Source organism: Salmo salar, chromosome ssa14 (assembly GCF_905237065.1).
Source record: "Salmo salar chromosome ssa14, Ssal_v3.1, whole genome shotgun sequence".
Lineage (NCBI taxonomy): Eukaryota > Metazoa > Chordata > Actinopteri > Salmoniformes > Salmonidae > Salmo > Salmo salar.
The window spans coordinates 82,358,646-82,371,578 of record NC_059455.1 but is presented as its reverse complement, the minus strand read 5'-3'; the positions used below and the strand labels follow the sequence as shown (position 1 = coordinate 82,371,578).

The window sequence follows — 12,933 nt, the reverse complement described above, 5'->3', positions numbered from 1 at the left end:
AGACTGTCCCGAGCTGCCAGACTGCCCAGACTGTCCCGAGCTGCCAGACTGCCCAGACTGTCCCGAGCTGCCAGACTGCCCAGACTGTCCCGAGCTGCCAGACTGCCCAGACTGTCCCGAGCAGCCAGACTGTCCCGAGCTGCCAGACTGTCCCGAGCTGCCAGACTGCCCCGAGCTGCCAGACTGCCCCGAGCTGCCAGACTGCCCCGAGCTGCCAGAGTGGCCCGACTGCCTGGAACGGCCAGAACCGGAGCCACCTCCTGATATAGGTGGGTTGGGGAGGGGGGGTGTAGCACAGTGCCGTCGTTGACGGCAGCCACCCTCCCTTCCCTCCCTTTTAGTAGAGGGGAAATTTGTTTTGTTGTTTGAATAAATTGCATAAAAATTGATTTTAAACAGCGGTTGACATGCTTCGAAGTACGGTAATGGAATATTTAGAATTTTTTTGTCACGAAATGCGCCATGCGCACAACCCTGATTTACCATTTCGGATAGTTTCTGGAACGCACGAACAAAACGCCGCTATTCGGATATAACGATGGATTATTTTGGACCAAACCAACATTTGTTATTGAAGTAGCAGTCCTGGGAGTGCATTCTGACGAAGACAACAAAAGGTAATCAAACTTTTGTAATAGTAAATCTGATTTTGGTGAAGGCTAAACTTGCCGGATGTCTAAATAGCTAGCCCGTGATGGCTGGGCTATGTACTTAGAATATTGCAAAATGTGCTTTCACCAAAAAGCTATTTTAAAATCGGACATATCGAGTGCATAGAGGAGTTCTGTATCTATAATTCTTAAAATAATTGTTATGCTTTTTGTGAACGTTTATCGTGAGTAATTTAGTAAATTGTTAGTAAATTCCCCGGAAGTTTGCGGGGGGTATACTAGTTCTGAACGTCACATGCTAATGTAAAAAGCTGTTTTTTGATATAAATATGAACTTGATTGAACAAAACATGCATGTATTGTATAACATAATGTCCTAGGTGTGTCATCTGATGAAGATCATCAAAGGTTAGTGCTGCATTTAGCTGTCTTCTGGGTTTTTGTGACATTATATGCTAGCTTGAAAAATGGGTGTCTGATTATTTCTGGCTGGGTACTCTGCTGACATAATCTAATGTTTTGCTTTCGCTGTAAAGCCTTTTTGAAATCGGACAGTGTGGTTAGATTAACGAGAGTCTTGTCTTTAAAATGCTGTGAAATAGTCATATGTTTGAAAAATGGACGTTTTCAGATTTTAGAGGAATTTGTATTTCGCGCCAAGCCCATCGTTGGATATTGGAGCAGGTGTTCCGCTAGCGGAACGTCTAAATGTAAGAGGTTAAAGAGGTGGGGTTTCAGGTGTCTCCGGAAGGTGGTGATTGACTCCGCTGTCCTGGCGTCGTGAGGGAGCTTGTTCCACCATAGGGGTGCCAGAGCAGCGAACAGTTTTGACTGGGCTGAGCGGGAACTGTGCTTCCTCAGAGGTAGGGGGGCCAGCAGGCCAGAGGTGGATGAGCGCAGTGCCCTCGTTTGGGTGTAGGGACTGATCAGAGCCTGAAGGTACGGAGGTGCCGTTCCCCTCACGGCTCCGTAGGCAAGCACCATGGTCTTGTAGCGGATGCGAGCTTCAACTGGAAGCCAGTGGAGAGAGCGGAGGAGCGGGGTGACGTGAGAGAACTTGGGAAGGTTGAACACCAGACGGGCTGCGGCTTTCTGGATGAGTTGTAGGTTTTAATGGCACAGGCAGGGAGCCCAGCCAACAGCAAGTTGCAGTAATCCAGACGGGAGATGACAAGTGCCTGGATTAGGACTTGCGCCGCTTCCTGTGTGAGTCAGGGTCGTACTCTGCGAATGTTGTAGAGCATGAACCTACAGGATCGGGTCACCGCCTTGATGTTATTGGAGAACGACAGGGTGTTGTCCAGGGTCACGCCAAGGTTCTTAGCACACTGGGAGGAGGACACAATGGAGTTGTCAACCGTGATGGCGAGATCATGGAACCGGCAGTCCTTCCCCGGGAGGAAAAGCAGCTCCGTCTTGCTGGGGTTCAGCTTGAGGTGGTGATCCGTCATCCACACTGATATGTCTGCCAGACATGCAGAGATGTGATTCGCCACCTGGTTATCAGAAGGGGGAAAGGAGAAGATTAATTGAGTGTCGTCTGCATAGCAATGATAGGAGAGACCATGTGAGGATATGACAGAGCCAAGTGACTTGGTGTGTAGCGAGAATACTTAGCCCAGAGACTGCAGACCTCTCATTCCACTTTCTGGCACCTTCTGAGAGCCAATGGAAACCTTAGAAAATGTCACGTTACAGCACAGATGCTGTATTTTCGATAGAGAGGCTACAGAAGGACAATAAATTGTCAGACAGGGCACTTCCTGTATGGAATCTTCTCAGGTTTTGGCCTGCCATATGAGTTCTGTTATGCTCCCAGACACCATTCAAACAGTTTTAGAAACTTCGGAGTGTTTTCTATCCAAATGAAATAATTATATGCATATTCTCATTTCTGGGCAGGAGTAGTAACCAGATTAAATCGGGTACGTTTTTTATCCGGCCGTGAAAATACTGCCCCCTATCCCAAACAGGTTTTAAATCATCACCCGTTTCTCGAAGTAGGCTGTGATTCGATGAGAAATTAACAGGCACCGCATCGATTATATGAAACGCAGGACACGTTAGATAAACTAGTAATATCATCAACCATGTGTAGTTAACTAGTGATTATGTTAAGATTGATCGTTTTTTATAAGATAAGTTTAATGCTAGCTAGCAACTTACCTTGGCTTCTTGCTGCCCTCGCGTAACAGGTAGTCAGCCTGCCACGCAAGCTCCTCGTGGAGTGCAATGTAAGGCAGGTGGTTAGAGCATTGGACTAGTAACCGGAAGGTTGCAAAAACGAATCCCAGAGGTGACAAGGTAGAAATCTGTTGTTCTGCCCCTGAACAAGGCAGTTAACCCCCGTTCCTAGGCCGTCATTGAAAATAAGAATGTATTCTTAATTTGACTTGCCTAGTTAAATAAAAGGTGTAAAATATATATATATATATATATATATATATATATATACACTGCTCAAAAAAATAAAGGGAACACTTAAACAACACAATGTAACTCCAAGTCAATCACACTTCTGTGAAATCAAACTGTCCACTTAGGAAGCAACACTGATTGACAATACATTTCGCATGCTGTTGTGCAAATGGAATAGACAACAGGTGGAAATTATAGGCAATTAGCAAGACACCCCCAATAAAGGAGTGGTTCTGCAGGTGGTGACCACAGACCACTTCTCAGTTTCTAGGCTGATGTTTTGGTCACTTTTGAATGCTGGCGGTGCTTTCACTCTAGTGGTAGCATGAGACGGAGTCTACAACCCACACAAGTGGCTCAGGTAGTGCAGCTCATCCAGGATGGCACATCAATGCGAGCTGTGGCAAGAAGGTTTGCTGTGTCTGTCAGCGTAGTGTCCAGAGCATGGAGGCGCTACCAGGAGACAGGCCATTACATCAGGAGAGTGGAGGAGGCCGTAGGAGGGCAACAACCCAGCAGCAGGGCCGCTACCTCCGCCTTTGTGCAAGGAGGAGCAGGAGAAGCACTGCCAGAGCCCTGCAAAATGACCTCCAGCAGGCCACAAATGTGCATGTGTCTGCTCAAACGGTCAGAAACAGACTCCATGAGGGTGGTATGAGGGCCCGACGTCCACAGGTGGGGGTTGTGCTTACAGCCCAACACCGTGCAGGACGTTTGGCATTTGCCAGAGAACACCAAGATTGGCAAATTCGCCACTGGCGCCCTGTGCTCTTCACAGATGAAAGCAGGTTCACACTGAGCACATGTGACAGAGTCTGGAGATGCCGTGGAGAAAGTTCTGCTGCCTGCAACATCCTCCAGCATGACCAGTTTGGCGGTGGGTCAGTCATGGTGTGGGGTGGCATTTCTTTGGGGGGCCGCACAGCCCTCCATGTGCTCGCCAGAGGTAGCCTGACTGCCATTAGGTACCGAGATGAGATCCCCAGACCCCTTGTGAGACCATATGCTGGTGCTGTTGGCCCTGGGTTCCTCCTAATGCAAGACAATGCTAGACCTCATGTGGCTGGAGTGTGTCAGCAGTTCCTGCAAGAGGAAGGCATTGATGCTATGGACTGGCCCGCCCATTCCTCAGACCTGAATCCAATTGAGCACATCTGGGACATCATGTCTCGCTCCATCCACCAACGCCACATTGCCCCACAGACTGTCCAGGAGTTGGCGGATGCTTTAGTCCAGGTCTGGGAGGAGATCCCTCAGGAGACCATCCGCCACCTCATCAGGAGCATGCCCAGGCGTTGTAGGGAGGTCATACAGGCACGTGGAGGCCACACACACTACTGAGCCTCATTTTTACTTGTTTTAAGGACATTACATCAAAGTTGGATCAGCCTGTATTGTGGTTTTCCACTTTAATTTTGAGTGTGACTCCAAATCCAGACCTCCATGGGTTGATAAATTGGATTTCCATTGATTATTTTTGTGTGATTTTGTTGTCAGCACATTCAACAATGTAAAGAAAAAAGTATTTAATAAGATTATTTCATTCATTCAGATCTAGGATGTGTTATTTTAGTGTTCCCTTTATTTTTTTCAGCAGTGTATATATTCAAAAAAATCGGCATATCGGTGGCCAAAAATACCGATTACCAATTGTTATGAAAACTTGAAATCGGCCCTAATTAATCGGCCATTACGATTAATCGGTCGACCTCAACTCTGTAGTGAGAGGTTTAGAAACACTCTGTAGTGAGACAACTTAGATGGTAATTCTTAGATTCTTACTAGTGACCCATCTATACATCAGCTTTCCAATGTATACATACCATTATTTGTTTTACCATTATCTGTATCTTTATGTTGTAATCATAATTATTACATTCTATCAGACCACCATCCTTGATATGTTTTTGAAATCTTTGTCTGTCTAGGTGGATTCCTCCATTCAGAACACTAGAGCCATCATTACTGTGGTGATCTACCTCCTGCCAGTCTGTAACAAGATTGTCAGAAAGGTGAGAGGTCACAGTTGACATCAGCTCATCTACCAAGTGGTTCAAGTGCATCCTCTTACCAATGTTTACTGGGGTTTGAGTACACTTTTTTTTAAAGTACAGATGAATATATAAATGGTGGTCATTTTCCAATGTTTTATTACTCTACCTTATCCTGTGTCTGTGTCTCCAGTATAAGTCAGAGAGAAGCAATCTGGGTTCTCCACAAAGCTGGAGGGAGAGGCAGTCGTCCACGCCCGTCAAAGACGACGTGCTCAACGGCAAGAACAGCAACGGCTTCGGGGTCAAATCCCTGGAGCAGCATATGGCCAACCTCACCTTCCTGGAGAGCAAGTAGTCCAGTCCAGCGACCTTTGATCCCTAACCTGTATCACCTATCAGAGTTGGAGCATACCATTGTCGACCTCCAGGGGGCGACATACATGAAACCTCACTCATGCAGACATAATGGCAGTGCACCCACCCCACTCACACGTGCCTCTGTCAGTGTAATCAGCCCATTCGCTTTGTGGTGTAACTGTTACCTGTAGCACATCTCAGACAAATACAGCAGATGTATGAACAAATATTAAAAAAATATGTTGTAATGAAATCCATCGCCAGTGCATGATGCCATCACCTGACAGGTCTTTTAATCTTCTTTTATCAATCCCTGTGATTTGGGCTGTTAAACCAGCTTTCTGATTGCCTGGTCCCAGATCAGTTTTGGCTGTCTTATCAACTCCTATGGCCATTGTCGTGAGGAGTTGGCAGGACAGCCCAAACAGATCTGGTAGCAGACCAGCTTTCTGCTGTTTCTCTCACTGTTGTACGCCAACCAAATCCCATCATGGTTTAGTAATTATTGAGTGAAATCAATGCTCTCACTTTGATGCCAAATAAGAGACTAAATGGATAGTTTAATCAGGGTATTATGACACTTGGCTTGCTAATAGACTGAAACATAAGGCTCTTATTATTGCTCCATTTCAGCAGAGGCGGAGACAATTTTATCCAATTGACTTTCTACTGTCTTTGGAGTATTGAGTCATATTCAGTGTTTGTGGTATACTGTTTTATCCATTTTTCAGAAGACATCTAAAAGATTGCTGGCCTAGCGCATGAGTCAAATCAACTGTGGTTTTGTAGCTGTTCCTTATGAAGTGTACTTGTAATTAAGTGTACTTGTAATTAAGTGTATGTCCCAAATGGCACCCTATTGAGTGCACTACTTTTGACCAGCGCCCATAGGTCTCTGGTCAAAAGTAGTGCACCTGGTTTCGCAAAATATTTTGGCCCGCGACCCCATTTTGGTCAGAATTTTGAAAAAAATTATGTAATCAATGTCTGTTTACTTTTTTAATTGGGGCAATGACAGTATTACAAATCAGTCTGACACTACTTCTGACAGTATTTAAATCTAAAGTATGGTTTGAATTGACTGAAATGCATCAGAAAAGTATTGGGAAGTTCAGAAGATTATCAGGCAATCATTATGTAAGATCTGTGTAGAAGTACATCATGTTATTTTTCCCCCGGTCTGATTTAGTCCCTGTTCTAATTAATCCTGTGTGGCTTGTGGGCATTGTAGGTGTTCCTGAGTCTTATCTTCCAGTGATGGGGTCATAATATTTTGTAGCTTAAACGGTTCAAAAGACTGAGCCACATTTGTAGGAAGAAAACAGAAACCTTATAACTGCATCTAGTGGCTACTGGAGGTTACTGATGTGACCCCTGTTCTATGAACCAAGCACAATTTCATATTTTTTTTCAGTTTCTCTCGTGACCCCTAGTTTGGAAAAGGGTGTCATTTGGGACGCAGGCTAAGACTGCCTTGTGGGCTATTGTGTATTACAGTGTATTATTATGGTACTTGAAGCAGATATATACAGGTAACTGCCAAAAATAAAGGAAACACTTGAGTAAATGACAGATACAAAGTATATTGAAAGCAGGTGCTTCCACACAGGTGTGGTTCCTGAGTTAATTAAGTAATTAACATCCCATCATGCTTAGGGTCATGTATAAAAACATCCAGTTGCCCAGTATTTTGGCTACCATGGCTAGAAGAGATCTGTGACTTTGAAAGAGGGGTCTCAAGGAGCACAGGGGCGTGTGTCTCATTCACCAGATCTCAACCCAATTGAACACTTATGGGAGATTTTGGAGCGACGCCATCAACAAAACACAAAATGATGGAATTTCTAGTGGAAGAATGGTGTCGCATCCCTCCAATAGAGTTCCAGACACTTGTAGAACCTATGCCAAGGTGAATTGAAGCTGTTCTGGCGGCTCATGGTGGCCCATTAAGACACTATGTTGGCGTTTCCTTTACTTTGGCAGTTACCTGTAGCTATAGCCACTGAGGTGACAATTCTGGTACTACTAAACCTGAATGATTAGTGTGAAGACTGCATAACCATATAAAGCTTTAGAGTTGATTGTGTATGGCTGTAGCTAATATCTTCTGTTGAGTAAAGAAACCACAGATGTGCAGAAACAGATGTACTTTTGGACCATCTATCCTTTTGACAGTTGAATGATTGATAAACAGAACACAAATCTAAATAAACATTATTTTTCTTAAAACAGGGTTGATTGTGTCATTTATTAAGGTATGTACAGTACACAAAAAATACATATTTATCTAACAGAACAAAAACCTGGGCTTGTTTGTTACATAGTCACTTAATAACTGACATAATGGAAATATCTTAGACTTCCTCCTTTGAAAATAAATCTCACGTTCCATCAACGATCATAATAAAGAACAAAACATTTTAAAATGGTATCTCATAAAACTTAACTGGCTCTGAATTTCTTCATGTTACATCAAAGCAAACAAAACAGTATTTGCCCTGGACTGCCTACAGGTAAGGTAGAGGCTAGAGAACTTAAAAGGCACAGTGCATTAACTCCAGCACCCCAGATATCTGCACTGTCATCCACCATGGGCATGAGTCCATATCTGGACAGGGGTATGCTGTGCTGTGATATAAGTACCTAGGTCTGGCTAGGCCTGAGACGAGGGACCCCCTCCAACAGTGCTGCCCCAGGAAAGGTCACTCACTCCAGCTGGGCTGAGGAGAGTGTGAGGAGTCCCTGTAACCTCATTCCTCAGCATGGCTGTGGCTCTGGCTGGGTGCTTCTGGTCCGTTTAGAGACAACGCTCTCGTATTCCTCTCTGCTAAGGAGACCATTAGTGACCGTCTTGCTCTCCTCTATTTTAGGGAGGATGACTGCAATGTATCCCTCAGTGGAAGGCTGGTCAAATACACATGAAAGACAGGTAGGACAGTTAGCCATGCTAATGGTAATGTGATTTACCATCTCAATGGGGTATATGTAAATGGCGAACATTAGATTAACCAAAAATGTGTTTTAACTGGTATGAAGCTTATGGAAATGTTCCTCACCTTTCCCAGTAAAAGTTCTGGTCTTTCCAGAATATCCTCATTGACCTCCAATAGCCGACCCCTTATGCAGCTGAAAAGATTAACCAGGATTATATTTCAGGCTAATTTAAAAAGATCTGAGAGTAGTGAATGGCACTAACCATAAAGGGTGGATTATCTGCAGAGGTGAAAATCATAATACAAGAGCAGCAAAGGTTGTAATCACCTGTAAATGGTGTACTCCACACCATCTGTACATGTTATTCTACACAAAGGAGCGAACTCTGTGAGGAACTGTCCTCCCTGGAAAAGAGGAAGATACGTGTTAGTTTGACAGTCACAAGTCAGAAAATCAAAGGATATCAATACCATAGTATATGTAATAGTAGTGTAAAATATAATAATAGTCCTAATACGCCAGAGTATCCTTACGGCAGGCAGCCTCGCCGTTAAGAGCTTTGGGCCAGTAACCGAAAGGTAGCTGGTTCAAATCCTGAAGCAGACTAGGTGAAAAGTCTGTGCCCTTGCTCAAGGCACTTCACCCTAATTTCTTCTGTAAGTTGCAGTGTCTGCTAAATGACTAAAATGTAATAATATACCAGACTATATTAACAACAACAACAAAAATCACTTCAGTTTTAGCAGAGATTTGTTTTGATGCCACCACACCTCCATCTTGGCACTCCCACACCATTGTAAAAAATATTTAACTATAGAAATGCATTTACTAATGTCTACATTTGTTTTTAGTAGTGCTGAGCGGTTAACTGAAAAGTAGGTTGAATTATTTGAATTCCATGTCTTTCATTTTTTTAATGTGAGCTCGATGCTCACATTTCAGTTTCTCAAGAGATAAATCAGATCGAGCCTGAACTGTGAGATGTAGTAGGGAGTTGTAGTTTCCATCAGGCCAATATTAGCGCATATAACTTGGTAATTAACTACAATACCCATAATACATTGTGCATCTACTTGTCCGGCCTGCTACATTAGGTTAGTGTGCTGCAGCCCGGAGAGAAGAATGGCAATTGTGAGGGGATATAGAGAGCAGCTGTTGCTTCAAGGTATCTCTACCTGAAAATACATGATCTAAGTGAATGACAGTTGGTATTCAGTAGTCATAAAAGTGCGCCTTATTACCTTTGAAGAACTAAAAATGTTTTGATTTTGTCAGGCAGCAGCTCTATAGAGATGAGATGATGACTTGGAATGAAATAATAAAGTCATAAAATAAAAAATCTAATATACACAACTTAAATATTTTAAAGTAAAGTAATGTGATTAATTATGGTTAATAAGTGATAAGCAATTGATTGTTGGTTAATTGTTTTATTCTGTATTGTTACAGCATTCAACCTAAATAATCGAAACCGAACCGACTTCAAGAAGTACTAATCGCTCAGCACTTTTTTGGGGCCATGTTTATTCTATTGCATACTTTTAAATTATATTACAGTAGGTGAGCTAAACATAAAAAAATGCTAAATGAAAGTGTATATTAAAACATTTTCCTTCAAGTATTTTTTTTGGTAGTAATGTTACCCTCCCCACTACAAAAAAAAAATAAGAAATTAAATAGCCTACATGTAACTTTGTCCTTGAAACAATTGAATGAAATATGGAGGACTACTTTTCTGAGGACTGCCAATATGGCCAACCCATGGCTTCAAAGCCTCTCCATGGCCAAAACATAGCATCAGCAAACCAGGATTTATAAACATCATTGGTACATACTCTCTTTGACTTCCCAGACACTCTGTTATGCAGGCGACTGCAGCCAGCGCTGATCTGATAGTTGATGCTCTTGATTGACCTCCCGTTCTGAAGGATAGGGTGACTCTCTGCCAGGGTGATGACACAGATTCTGCCAAAAGAGATCCACAGGAACACATTAGCGCCATGTTTAAATTGACAGAAAATAAATCATGTTGTCTGTGGAGGTAACAAAGCAAATCGTTGATTAACTTTGGGACAACATCGGGAGTGTTGTGTCCCAAAGCAACGCATTGATGAACTGCAGTTTTGTTTATGAGCTGCACATTGGCAATTTTAAGTAGGAAATGAACACATTATCTTAGCCAGCTACCTGTTTGAATGCTGAAGAACGCACTGGTCTTCACAATCCTTGCCCTTAATATCTAAGCACAAAGAAGAATACATCGTTCGTTACAACTTTATTCATCATAAAAAATAAGCCAGTGGTCCGCAACCATGGACAAGGAGGGATACGGGTTTGAAGTTTTTGGGACCAGCCCAGTTCTTAAAGAAATTAGTCAACTGCAAATTCTATGAAAATACATCGCAAAAGCTGTCAGACTAGCTACCATACCCAAAGCCAAAACACACGTGTTGGTCTCATGTCGACACCCAGTGTCAGTGGTCAACACTGGTAACGTTAGCTAAAATATGTGTAGTTAGCTAATATATTACCTGTTTTATACCATCGAGTGTAATACCGATCGATGACAGAGGGTGCCTTATTATGCTCCATGTCTTCCATTGATACAAGTACTAAAGGGCATTAGCTAGCTAGCTAAATAAAAGACAAATGTTTGACAGATAAATGTACAAATGCTTCGATTTCGTGACGGAGTGTAAACACTGTTACACACTTCGGGTCCGTCCTTTTCAAAAATCCGGAAGACTTTCAAATTGAAATTCCAAAAGTTCCGAGAACCTTTTAATCCGTTATGAAATTACTTGACGTCAACCAAAGATTTATGTATACCCATGGTTGGGTAGGCTGCGTTCTAAATGTAAATCCGTTACAATTACTAGTTACCTGTCCAAAATTGTAATCAGTAAAGTAACTTTGGGATTACCCAAACTCAGTAACGTAATTGGATTACTTTCAGTTACTTTCCCGTAAGAGGCATTGGAAGACAAAAATTAATATTACCAATTAAACGACATCTATTGTAGAATAAATCAATGTTAGAGTGTACATAGCTTGCCATAAACGGATGTTGCATTTTACTTTATGGTTATGTAGGCTTCTTCTAAATCATCTTTTTTACTACAGATATTAATATGATTTGGCTATAGCTTTACATTAAAAACCAAAGTCGGTCAGATTTCCATTAATTACAATTCATTTATTACCCCTTTATATTCAAGAATAGCACTTGGAAATATGGAAATATAGATTAGCCAAATTGTAATTAGTCTACTCTTGTCACGTCCTGACCAATATTTAGCTATTAGTTGTATTATATTTGGTCAGGACGTGGCAGAGGTATATTTGTTTTGTAGTATGGGGTTTTGTGTGTGGTGTAGTGGGGTGTGTTAGTGGTTGGTATAGGTTCTAGGGTTGTTTTTCTATGTATAGTTAATTGGGGTTGGACTCCCAATTGAAGGCAGGTGTGTTAAGTTGCCTTTGATTGGGAGTCCTATATAGTAGGGTGTGTTTGTCTTTGTGTTTTGTGGGTAGTTGTATTTTACACTGCATTATTTATGCCTGTAAAACTGTCCCTAGTCTTATTTCGTTTTCTTGTTTTTCCCTCCGTGTTCACATTCGTTTAATAAATCAAGATGATGAGCACTAACTCCTCTGCGTATATGTCCACGTTCTCCGACGATGATTTCGCAATATCGCCTAGCGATGAAGAAATCTGTGACAACTCTGTTTTTGATTTTGTTGATTGGGGTCATTGTTTCGAGAAATACTGCTGTTATAGAATGGCATGCTTTGAGCACTACCGAAAAGTGCTATTTGCATGTGAAAAATGTATGCCATAGTCTGCATTTGCTATAGGCCTATTGTTTGTTGGTGACACTTTGAATACTCGATCATTTGCAGCAATTTGTCTATCAAAAGGGCGCGAGTTTGAGGATGTGCCCGTTAGACCTATGGACATACGTTTTTGAATCAGCACGAATTAGATTGAGCAATAAAAGCCCCACAGTATGGAGAACAATACCACGGAGGAGTTGGGAGAACCTCTGTCAAACTTTTATTCCAAAGGATGGGATCTGCACTATGCAGCTGTTGCAAGAGCGCATTTTTCACTGGCTGTCTACTGGTCGCAAAAACAATGCTTGATAGGCAGTTTAAACTTGTTCAATTCAACCATTATTGGGTAAAAATACTCATATAGCCAACATTTGTGAACAGCCATCCACAATCCGTAAGGCGCAAATGGCTAAATGAGTGAGCAGCAGTGTGATTCACCTCAATGCGCTATGTAGACATCAAATCAAATTGTATTAGTCACATGCGCCGAATACAACGGGTGTATTCTTACAGTGAAATAATTTGTTTGCAAAAATCCTTTTTTAATTTAAAAGTAATCCTAAAGGTAATCATCTATTTTTTCAAAAGTATCTAATTTGATTACAATATTTTTCCTGGTAAATAATGGATTAGAGTTACAGTTTTTTTTGTAATCCGTTACTCCCCAAGCCTTTATATACCCTAGATCAGTGGTTCCCAAACTTTTTATAGTCCCGTACTCCTTCAAACATTCAACTTCCAGCTGTGTACCCCCTCTAGCACCAGGGTCAGCGCACTCTCAAATG

At 42.2% G+C, this 12,933-nt stretch overlaps 2 protein-coding genes across 7 annotated transcripts in view; one reads left to right on the top strand and one right to left on the bottom strand.

The window, feature by feature from the left end:
• ctnnal1 (catenin (cadherin-associated protein), alpha-like 1) overlaps positions 1-7,609 on the top strand; it is a 210,182-nt gene extending 202,573 nt beyond the window's left edge. For all 6 annotated transcript variants that reach the window (XM_014142798.2, XM_014142794.2, XM_014142797.2 and 3 more), the window contains exons 18-19: positions 4,958-5,041; positions 5,214-7,609. In XM_014142798.2, coding sequence (XP_013998273.2) covers positions 4,958-5,041; positions 5,214-5,378 — 249 coding nt within the window. In that variant the 3' untranslated portion in view covers positions 5,379-7,609. The remainder of the gene's footprint in view (positions 1-4,957; positions 5,042-5,213) is intronic.
• abitram (actin binding transcription modulator) lies at positions 7,606-11,018 on the bottom strand. Its single transcript, NM_001141130.1, has 6 exons — positions 10,846-11,018; positions 10,502-10,553; positions 10,150-10,279; positions 8,642-8,718; positions 8,437-8,506; positions 7,606-8,284 (listed from the first exon to the last, which is right to left on the bottom strand). Exons 1-6 carry the CDS (start codon positions 10,913-10,915, stop codon positions 8,138-8,140), a joined length of 546 nt encoding a protein of 181 aa, NP_001134602.1. The 5' UTR covers positions 10,916-11,018; the 3' UTR covers positions 7,606-8,137.
• Positions 11,019-12,933: the final 1,915 nt, after the last annotated feature.

Excerpts from the sequence above, each read along its gene's own strand:
- abitram (NM_001141130.1), bottom strand. The coding sequence starts at position 10,915 with ATGGAAGACATGGAGCATAATAAGGCACCCTCTGTCATCGATCGGTAT. Across the intron at positions 10,280-10,501 it reads GTTCTTCAGCATTCAAACAG|AATCTGTGTCATCACCCTGG; the intron begins GTAGCTGGCTAA and ends CTCTTTTGGCAG. Across the intron at positions 8,285-8,436 it reads CAGAACTTTTACTGGGAAAG|CCTTCCACTGAGGGATACAT; the intron begins GTGAGGAACATT and ends GTATTTGACCAG.